An 11,293-nucleotide genomic window follows, 5' to 3' on the forward strand; every position below is an offset into this window, starting at 1 on the left:
ATTCTTTTATATACATACCTATTTTTTTATTGGTCTGCGGCGTTAACCTGATAATAGATATATGAATATATATTTAGGGCGGTAAAATAAATAAATTAAAAATTGTTTTTTTAATACAGTCGACACCGACTATATGCACTCTGCTTAAACCGTACTTTCCTTTCTGAGTTATTGTTTTCAGTCCTTTTCAAACAAACTGAACTAGGACTTCATATAACAAACTTCTCTATCTAACTCGGCCCCTAGCTGTGAACTCTACCTATTTAGAAATTCCATTTAATACTAAGATCAATTTCAGAACATTGATTAATTTCAGAACTCTAATTACTGTCAGAGATCTCGTCATAACTCTCATTAATGTCAGAACTGTCACTACTGTCAGAACTCTGATTGCTGTCAAAACTCTGATTACTATCAAAAATCTCGTCATAACTCTCATTTATGTCAGAACTGTCACTACTGTCAGAACTCTGATTGCTTTCAGAACTTTGATTACTGTCTGAACTGTGATTACTGTCGGAACTCTTTATTACTGTCAGAACCGTCAGAACTCTGATCACTGTCAGAACTCTCGTCATAACTCTTACTCTCAGAACTGTCAGAGCTCTGATTACTGTCAGAACTCTGATTACTTTCAGAACTCTAATTTCTTTCAAAACTCTGATTATTGTCATAACTCTCGTTACTGTGAGAACTCTAATTACTGTCACAACTCTGATTGCAGTCAGAACTTTTTTTACTGTCAGAAATGTCACTACTGTCAGAACCCTGACTACTGCCAGAACTGTGAGAACTGTCATTACTTTCGGTACTTTGATTACTGTCAGAATTCTGATTACTACCAAATACTTATAAAGTATGATTTCTCAATTATCCATCTCAAAATTAAGATGGAAAAAAAAGAAATACAAACCCTTTTTGACTTTTTATATCCTTCCAACTGTTATTTCATAATTAAAAGTTGTTTTTTGTTGTTTGATTTATTCGAAGTTCATTAAATTCAAAAAATTCTTTGGAATCACAATCTTTTAAAAATGAAGTTTTGAAATTCGCAAATAAACGGAGTCGACTAATTATAAATTTGTATCGATATACAAAAAAAAGTCCTCCACTTGCAAGGCTTGTACAAACCTAATAAAAACTTCAAGTACATGGTTCATCCATTTGCAGTCGTAAAAATAGATAAGTTTTATTAGGTACTCAATTCTGTCCTATTTAATCCTCTCAAAGTTGTTGTAATGTTTGTAACATCTGATCATATTCTAAGAAGACATCGCTTCGGTGGTTTTAGGAGATCAACAGATTTTCAAACTTATTTTATGTCCTTCAGTTATTTCCTATTTTTGTAGTTTTGCAATCTACAAACAAATACATTTCAAATATTTGTCACAGGAAGTAAAAAGTCATAAATCAGAATATGATTCTATTGAAATAGACCAACTTCCGGTGGATATATGCGTCACTTTGATATTGCATTTTATTTTAAAATGTCATCATCGATCAGCCTTGCATTGCATGCACTTTTGAATTGAGTACTTCAATCTAAAAACCTACGTCACTGCACTTAATGCTTTTGATTGATATTAAATGCAATTTCTAGGAAAAATATTTGAATTCAGTCATGTCATTATCATGAAACATGCACTCTGTTCATCATTTTTTCCCTTTTCAAGGATCGTTGATAAGACTTACACTTTTTAAAAAAACAACAATTATGCAAATCATTCATAAATATTATAAGTTAGAGAGGCTATGGTGGTTCCCAAGCTTATAGTAAACAAGAAAAAATCTGAACTATTTACTTTTCAACAGAGAAATAGGTGGAAAATGATTACTAATTTGTTTTCTTGTTGTTGATTTGCTTGAATCGAAAACAATATTTTTCAAAACTTGTTGTTTGTTGTTGTTTATTCCATTCAAATGGGGGGTAAGTCGCAAATTAAAAGATTTTATTGAGATAAACTTCAAGTTTGGTGTTTTCATTTCTGATTGTTATTCTAGAATCTATAAGAATATCCACTTTATGATATAAAATTATGAAGAAATTTACAACAAGATAAGATAGGAGTTTTCCATTTCATTTGTTTATATAGCCGCCCACATCTATCAAGTCTTTTTATATTTTTGTTATTAAGTAGGTGCCTAAGAATTGTTATTTTGCAACAACAGCAAATAAATTAAGAAATATGATATCAATTCCTTTAAAAATTGTTTTATACTAATTGAAAGCCAACCTTATCAGCTCAGACGATATCAATTTGTTTTGTTGCTTCATATAAACGTTGTGGCACTTTTGAGTATTTAACCAGTAGACATTTTTTGTTAAAGAAAGTCTGCCACGTTTTTGGTTTAATATTTTCTTTTATTTCCTGTATTTATAATTTTCCATTATTATTAAAGAATGTAATTTTAACAATTAAATACAATTTTCAAAGTAAGTGTTAGATTTTCACATAAAACTTTTCTAATAATTCGTTTTCAAAAGATTGCCAACAAATTTAAATCGAAGTTTTCGAAAGCTTTTTTTTAAATTTCAATGGAAACACCCCAAAAATGATTAAATTTATTTTATCAGAAACAAGTTAAATGAACAAATATTTCGTAGAATTAATATTCAGGTGCTTATAAATCATAAAGCCTTGTAGCACATTTTAAAAATAAAGTAGATTAGATTTGAAAATTCATGATTTTGTTTCATTAAAGCGAATTTCAGTGTAATAGTCAACTGCTTCAGACTTGTAAATTATTGCTCATTTGTAAGTTTACTATAACTACAATTTTTAACTGATGCTCCATTAAAAGTTTAATCAGTTTTGAAAATCAAAGCTCAAGACCATTCTCCTAGGTTATGTGTGATGTGAATGAATGTTGACTGTTCTTCTTCTAAAATATATAAATTAAACTATTAAATAAAATAAACTTTTGTAAAATCCTGATTTCTAATGAATTTTTCTTTCTTTCTTCTATTTACAGAACATTCATTGTGTAAAAAATCATCTTGTACTTGATAAGTTCTTCCCACCAACACAAAAAAATAACAATTCAAACTCCACCACCAATTTTTCAAACACCAAGAAGTACCAATTAATTAATAAAAATGTCTGCGTTACAAATTCCACGTGTGGATTCGTTCTTCAAACGAGCAACAGGATCGAATAGTATCTTTGGCTCCCCAATAAAGGACACCAACAATATAACTCCGTTGTTTGTAAAGAATATCCAACATCCAATTTCAGTTGTTTTAAACAACAGCAACAACATCTATAATAGTACAATCGATGAAATCGATAATAAAACTAACGATCAGCCTGGATTCTTTCCAAAATTTGTCATGAATGACATTTATCGTTCGGAAGGTGAACGTTTGAAAACATTCGAGGAATGGCCCCTCGAGTATATTGATAAGAATGTTTTGGCCCAAACTGGGATGTTCTATACCCGCGAAAGTGACAAAGTTAAGTGCTATTTTTGTGAGGTGGAAATTGGACGTTGGGAGGAGAGCGATCATCCAGTGAGTGAACATATTAAATGGTCGGCCAATTGTCCATTGTTGCGGAGACGAACGACAAATAACATTCCACTTAATGCCGATGCTCTGGAACGTATCCTGCCGCCAGCAAGTTATGATGTGTGTGGTAGTAATGATTCAATTGAAGTTCGTCCCACAGCCTATCCTGAGGGTTCGATATCGTCGGCGGCGTCAGCGGGTTCAGGACCAAGCTCGCCTCCGATTTATCAAATGGATTATCCAGAGTATGCGATCGAAGCTGCACGATGTCGGTCGTTTGCTGAATGGCCACGTACAATGAAACAGAAACCTAAAGAACTCGCCGAAGCGGGATTTTTCTATACAGGCGTTGGTGATCGTGTGAATTGTTTTAGTTGCGGTGGAGGCCTGAAAGATTGGGATGAGAACGACGAACCCTGGGAGCAACATGCTCAATGGTTTAGCAAGTGTCGCTATTTGAAATTGATTAAGGGGCAGGGTTTTATTGATGCTGTGATAGCCAAATGTAATCGGGCAGCTGAAAAAACTCAAGAGGCTTTGAGCACAACGGCGTCATCGGCTGGTAGTGATGCAGAAAATCAAGAATGTAGTAGTAGTATCCATACCCAAACATCAGAACAAAACGTCCCAGCATCAGTATCAGCAACAGCAACAATAGCATCTGCGACGACAAATGTTGCAACAGCTGCAACATCAACGGGTGGTTTAGATAGAGATTTGCTTCAACGAAGCGATAGTTGTAACAATTCTGACAAGAGAATCATTCCAGAAGAGAAATTATGTAAAATCTGCTATGCAGCCGAATATAATACGGCGTTTTTGCCATGCGGCCATGTTGTAGCATGTACGAAGTGTGCGTCTTCAGTTACTAAATGTCCAATGTGTAGAAAACCATTTAAAGACGTAATGCGTGTATATTTTTCATAAGAACAAAACAAAACAATAAAAAAACAAAAAATTTATAATTCTAACATTTACAATTAAAATTATAATTATGATAACAAATAAAAATAGATGTAACATAACAAAAAATTTATTGATGTTTTATTGAAGAGGAATTTACATATAAGAAATTCATAGGTTTCTCAAATCAGATGAAGGTGAAAGAATATTAACTCTGGAATTGAATTACAAATATGACGTTTTGTTCATTGGAATAGGAAAACCTTGTGGGAAAAAGAATGATAAGCTTAAAGTGAATCATGAGAAGACTGAAAATTAGATCAAAATAAAAGCCATCTTAAGAATAGGACTGTAATCATTAAGCTTAGGTTAGGTTTAAGTATAATCGCTACAGAATTCAAAAGGTTTTTGGGTAAACAAGGTTTTCCGAATCCAACGATGTTAGAAAAGGAATTCCAAATATCTACATACTACGTCAAATATTAGGCACAATGTCATAATGAAGAATAAACCTAACCAGAATACGTGATGGTTAGAGCGTATTCTTTCATGCCAGAGATCTAGGTTCAATCCCTGCATGTGCCATCTAAAGGCTTTTTCAAGATTACTGCCTTTAATGAGGAATTGCCAATATAAAGGCTGTGTTTATAATTCCAACAGTTTTTCCCATTTATAGCAAAAAAGAGGTTCTTAAATGCAAAAGCTGTTTTTCTCAGCACCGCACTTTGTTTAGCAGAACGAAATTTGAGGAAAATAACTCACAAAAATGGAGTATAAGGATTGGTTTTGTAATCTCTTGAATTAAACTTATTTTCAACGTATTAAAAGGGAACACTATGGCAGAAAAATTAGCAATATCAGAAGGAACAGAATAAAAAAAACTTCCAGGCAACCTTTTTAGAAAAAAAAATTATATATGAAAACGAACATAGGTATATACATTTCAAATACATTTTTGAGTCCTTATATTGATACAAATTTCTAAACCGTATGTTTAGAATTACCAGTGACCACTTTGGAAACAAATTTGGAAAATTTGGTCGATCCAAAACGAATTTGAGGCTGGTACTTTTGCTCACAGTTTCGAAACTGGCTAATAATTGCCCCTTTAGGAAATTAGTAGTTTGTTTGAGGTTTCCACGACATCGAAATTACAGAATTAATATTTAATAGTAGAAAAGAGTAAATAAAATGGCCAGATTGGAACGAAAAAAAAAATAGATTCTTGGTCTTCAAGAAGAAATAAAACGCATAGAATTGAGTGCTATGATGGCCAAGAATTAGCTTTATTATAAACATAAAGGTAAACATAAATTATATGGCGCAACAGTCCGTTGCCTAGTTACTTACAACTCTCAACCATTCCTCTTTGCAAGTACTGTTGTCAGGAATGGAGGGGACCTACAGTTTTAAGCCGAATCCGAGAGGCTAATTTGAGAAATCACTTTTCATGAAAAGAATTATGGTGTATTCATAAACGCAGAAAATCTGCGTTAGTACAATCGCATTTCTTTTCTGATGCATTTGTGAACTCCCAATGTAGAATGCTTAACAAATTTTGTTGAACTTAATTTTTGATTCGCTTACCGAAAAAGAAAATTAAAATTGGCACAAATATCTTGCAAAGAAAAAATAGAAAGAAAATTATAACGAAACAATTTTTAAGCTTAACAAATTATTGCAGCCAAACAAGTTCAGCTGCAAAATGTGACCGACGCGAAGCTTACGACAGTCTGACGTTTATGAACGGTAGGTACTGCCGGTTAGTTCGATCGAAAATCTGAGTTTATGAATGCAGATACCGCAGTTCTTAGTTAGGCTGACGTTTTTGAATACACCCTTACTTTTCGAGAATTCGTCAATTCTCCTCAAGAAGCAGTACCGGTAACTATTAAATGGCACAGGCAGGGATTGAACCGAAGACCTCTGGCATGACAGTCCTACGCAATAACCATCATGACACGGGTACTACGGCTGGCTCGAATAAATTCCAGGTCCAATTTTCGACCATTATGCAAGAAATTGACTGATTTTTGAATCAAGTGACAGCTGTCAAAAAGACCAATTCCGTAAAAACTATTGCCAGATGGAAAACCACACGTCTAAAGAAAACACCTATTAGTAATTAACAAAGTTGCAAAATTGCGAAATATTCCATACGAAGACGGGACTTAAGTATAGCTACTGAAGCCAAAAGGATACATTTTGCATTAATATGCAGTTTTGGTAATTTATTAAACTTTCTTTATTTTGTTTAAATACTTCACCAAAAATCCCATTTATAAGTTCAGCATTATTAAATTTTTTTAATTTTCTTTTGAAAGAACAGATTCCAGTGTGGCCAGAATACATACTCTAACGAATTGAGATAAAAAACTTTGTAGAAACATCATTCTCATGAAATATTAATAGGGAAAGTTTGGACAAAACCGCAAGGGCCTTGGACTTTTAAGACTATTTAAAACTGTTTTTAAACCAAAACTGTAAAGAAAAATGGTCGGAACATATTATCCATTTATTTGCCAGACCCTTTAAGCCAATATTATTCATCAGAGGTAAAAAGTTGGATGCGTAGTTACTAGCTCACCGTTAATGATTACGAAATATAAAATTGCAGAGATATTTGGTATTGCATATATGTACATATGAAGTCCACAGTAAAAAGGTTCAAAAATACTGGAATTTATACCGTCAACAGCGATACTTTTGAAAATTGGATGTTCGATCCATCTGAAAACAGGCGCAAGCTTCAGCAGTAACTAACCATTAACATCAGCCCACTGTATTTTGAAGATCAACGTGAACTGATTTAATAAAATTTACTTTTGGGAAGAGAAGTTTTACTCAGAGAAAAACTAGATGAGGAAAAGCTACAATTTTAACCACCATAAAAATTAATGCTGGAAGCTGTAAACACTCCTCAAATGTAGAAGCGAACAAAACAAGAAATCCAAAAGTTGGCCAAAATATAGTAAAGCGGCCTTCTAGAACAATTGAAACCAAAACTGAGAGTGCATCCTCCGCCAAGAACTATTTTCAAAATTCGGAATATTGTATAGTCTGATTAAGTGAACTATGGAGACAATGGGCCGGTTCAGACGACATAAAGGATTTGAAGGTGAGGCAAGTTTACAGTATGTGATTGGACAGCTGCCAAAAAATTGCCTTCCAATTAAGAAAAATATATTGGAAAGTTGATCATGAATTTCACATTCGCAAACTTCTACTTTAAGTTCATAGTACAAGAAGTACTAACAAAATTATTGTTTACAAAAAACTTCTCATGCAAGCTACAACTCCATCACGATTTATAAATTGTATTGTAAAGAAATATTACTTATTTCTTTTCAAATATGACAAGGAACCATTTTACTGAAAGTATTAAATGCAGTTGTTCAGAAAACAAATAAATCATAGAGTAATAAAGTTCAGCTTTCAGTTGAATGAAAAAACATGAGCACCTGTCATTTTGACATGAGTAGACTTGACTTAATAGTTAGGAACATTTTTCTTGGCTAACTTTCCAGTCAACTTTGTTGGAAAGCAATTTTTTGGCAGCTGGTCAATCAGATGTTAGAAACTTGCCTTACTTTCAAGTCCCTTATATCGCCTGAACCTGCCCAATGTTTTTGGTAGTTTTTGTACGGTGTACTGAAGGTAAAAGTTAGAGAAGTAAAATTCTGAGTTTGAAGTTTATGAAACTTGAAAAACTAACTATGTAGTTGACTTGGTCAAAATGTACGTTCAAGGAATGCAGTGGAAAGCAAATGAAGTTTCTTATGTTGTCTGAACCTACCCAATGGGTAGTTTCAGTTGACATAAGGGACTTGAAAGTAAGGAGAGTTTCTAGTATCTGACTGGCGAAATGCCAAAAATTTACCTTCCAACTAACGCAACTTTATTGGAAAGTTAACTGGAAAGTTATGCCAAAATAATCTTGGTAGTTTTTGCACGACCAACTGAAAAAAGTGGTTAGTGAAGTAAAGTTAACAGCTTAAAATTTATAACACTTGAAAAACTAACTTGTTGCCTTGGTCAAAATTTACATTCAAAGAATGCAGTTGACTGCAAACAAAGTCCCTTATGTTGTCTGGAACCTGCTTATGAGTACGTCACATATGTTTGTGACTTCTGTGTCTAACCTACAGTTATTGAACTTTTTTTTAACTTATTTATTTTTTGCAAAATAAAGAGTTAATTTTTCTTTAAACAAAACAGTTTAACATTTTTAAAAGCACTCAGGAATAGTTTAGTTTCATAAAATGTATTGAATTTAAATTAATAAACATAACCCGGAAAATAGAAATCTTAAATAGAACATACAAATGGAAACATAAGTTCACATGCAGACTTGAAAGTCACTCTTCTATTGTATCCACAATCATTAATGTCAGATCAAGACTTGAATAATTTACTGTTTACCAAGTTCTTACACAATCCAAGCTTTTGCAAAAAGATCAACATTAGTCATACATTACATACGAAAAAAAACCATCCATAATTTATTCGAAATGACATTTTAATAAAGATTCTAATTATGATTCAAAACAACAAAAAACTGTTTTCCTCATAGCCAATCCCAAGCTCCATTAATTTATTGCATTCACTAGAAAATTATTATTTTTCTATTCTGCGGCAACATTTTTGCCACGACTCAAAGTAACTTATGATTTTTGTACAATGCACACAGCAACAGATAATATGCCAATAACATTCTTGTGTAATTTTATTCATCTACTGCAATAGACCGCTAGCCCCTTTGTTACACAGCAACAGTAGCTAGGTTTTCAGTAGCTTGTGAGCTTATAGAACACCTGAAGGCCGCATTCTTTTCATGGACGTCTCGAACTAAATTACTCAATGGAGACATGCTTTTCGCACCTGACACCAGTCGTCCATGCGTCCGTCCGTCCGATCGTAGTTGTTGATCGTCCAATATGTGGGTAAGGTATAGAATTTAGGTACCTTTTGGAATGTGTCCAATACCGTCACTGATAATTATGAGATTTTCGATTGATCATCAAAATATTTCGAATGAAATTAAGGAAAAATGCGGTTAGAAAAAATAATCCATTTACTTTCCGACACGAAACATTCTTTGTAAATATGAAAATATTAAATGAAAAGCTTAGATAATTGCTAAAGCACTACACACACAAAGGGTGTTTTTTTCAGAGATGTGGAACTTTGAAATTGAACAAAATAAAAACAATTTTTTGTCAATGAACATGAAATTTACTTTATTACATGATTTCTAATAAATGACAGCCAAAGCCAGTGAATGTCGTCGTCCAAGTGGTAACTTGTTAATCGTATCGGGCTTATTGGAGTAGACTAGCCACTTCAGATATCCTTAAACTAAATAGTCAAAACATGATCTTGAAGGCCAATTCAAGAGTTCGTATCCGCTACGTAACTAAACGAAGTTTTCCGTTAATAAATCAATCGCAACACGACTTGTGTGACATGTTGCGCTGCTCCTTCTAGGCGCCATCTTATTGAAACAACAGCTCCTGCACATAGTGGCTGAAACACAAACACAAACAGGCTTCAGCTTCGGCTTCGTCTGCGTTACGATGGCCTGCTTCGAGGTTGCTTTGAATGACATTTCTAAAATGACACTTCTGTCATAAGCAGCTGTTATTTTTTCTCATGATTTTTCGTGCAGTTAAAAATATGAATTTTGAAATCGATCAAAAACAAATTTTATAGTTTTTCTCTGAATAATTCGATAACTAACCTTTTAACTTTTTCTAATCACCAATGGGAATTCCTCCAAAAGCAAATGTATTTTGTTTGTTGACTCTTTTTTTCAGTTGTTGAGCTGTCAGACAAAGCAAATGTTCAGCAAATTTGAACTAGACCTTACGTTTGGAGTCACATTACGTAACTCTACATTCTTTTCCGACGATTGTCAAACGAAACGTGAGGTCAAAGCTCCATTGTGATAGCATGCATTAAATTCCTATGGCTGAACTCATAAACGTCTGGCGAATCTGAAGCTAAAGCGTGTTTGTATTTCAGCCATCATAGGCCGCGTTCAATCTTAGACAGATAGGGTATCCGGATACCTTTGTTTCTGTTTTTTACTTGTAAAATAACAGCTGATCAAAAACAACTGAGATGTCAAAAAAGGAATCCAAAGCCATCCAAGAATTTCTGGGGTATGTAGGTATCTGACAGAACATTTGATTCAACACACGGTTGAATTTCAAGAAACTTGAAAATTGATTTCAGCTTTTTGTATTTGTTGGTAAACAAAAAGATACGAAATGTTAGTTGAAGTTGTATTTGAGGATGTTCTGTACATAATAGACGATAAAGAAGCTATTTGCCTTCTATATCTAGGAATTGTCACTTCATAATAGTCCTCGTTTTAAGACAGTTTTCTGTTAAACGAAAATAGTTTAAAACCGGAGATTTCGCAAGTATGTAAATTATTAATCGTATAGAATTTTAATTGAGCTAAGAGGAAATTTAACATTGATTACAGATTAAGGTTATCTCTTATTTATTAAATTGTTACGCATCTATCAATTCATCATCGTCCGACGAATCAGTAGAATTATCCATTAAATGTTTTATCTAACAACAATTTTGATTTCGAAGTTTAAATGTTTATCTGCTTTTTGTGAACAGCTAAAAGTTGTTTTTATTTTTTGACAGCTATCTCAATACAGTTATCCAACTCGTTCAACAAGGTATCTTAAAATCCACCTATCCAAAATACCCTATCCAACACGAGATTGAACGCAGCCATAGTATCTCAATTAATTAATGAAAAGGTCAGTATAATCATGTTTAAGCGGTGTCACCATTGACTGTAACGTTCTAAACGAACCTAAAAAGCACACCAAGCTGTCACTTTTTGTGGATGTAACG

At 33.3% G+C, this 11,293-nt stretch overlaps 1 protein-coding gene across 4 annotated transcripts in view; it reads left to right on the plus strand.

Moving 5' to 3' along the window:
• The window catches only part of LOC129944012 (death-associated inhibitor of apoptosis 1), a 54,570-nt gene extending 50,030 nt beyond the window's left edge, over positions 1 to 4,540 (plus strand). For 3 of the 4 annotated variants that reach the window (XM_056053136.1, XM_056053139.1, XM_056053137.1), the window contains exon 2: positions 2,974 to 4,540. In XM_056053136.1, coding sequence (XP_055909111.1) covers positions 3,098 to 4,435 — 1,338 coding nt within the window. In that variant the 5' untranslated portion in view covers positions 2,974 to 3,097 and the 3' untranslated portion in view covers positions 4,436 to 4,540. Of the gene's footprint in view, positions 1 to 2,289; positions 2,435 to 2,973 lie in introns of those variants that run through there. The other variant, XM_056053138.1, reaches the window with a different exon arrangement.
• The last annotated feature ends 6,753 nt before the right edge of the window (positions 4,541 to 11,293 follow it).

Source organism: Eupeodes corollae, chromosome 2, assembly GCF_945859685.1.
Source record: "Eupeodes corollae chromosome 2, idEupCoro1.1, whole genome shotgun sequence".
Lineage (NCBI taxonomy): Eukaryota > Metazoa > Arthropoda > Insecta > Diptera > Syrphidae > Eupeodes > Eupeodes corollae.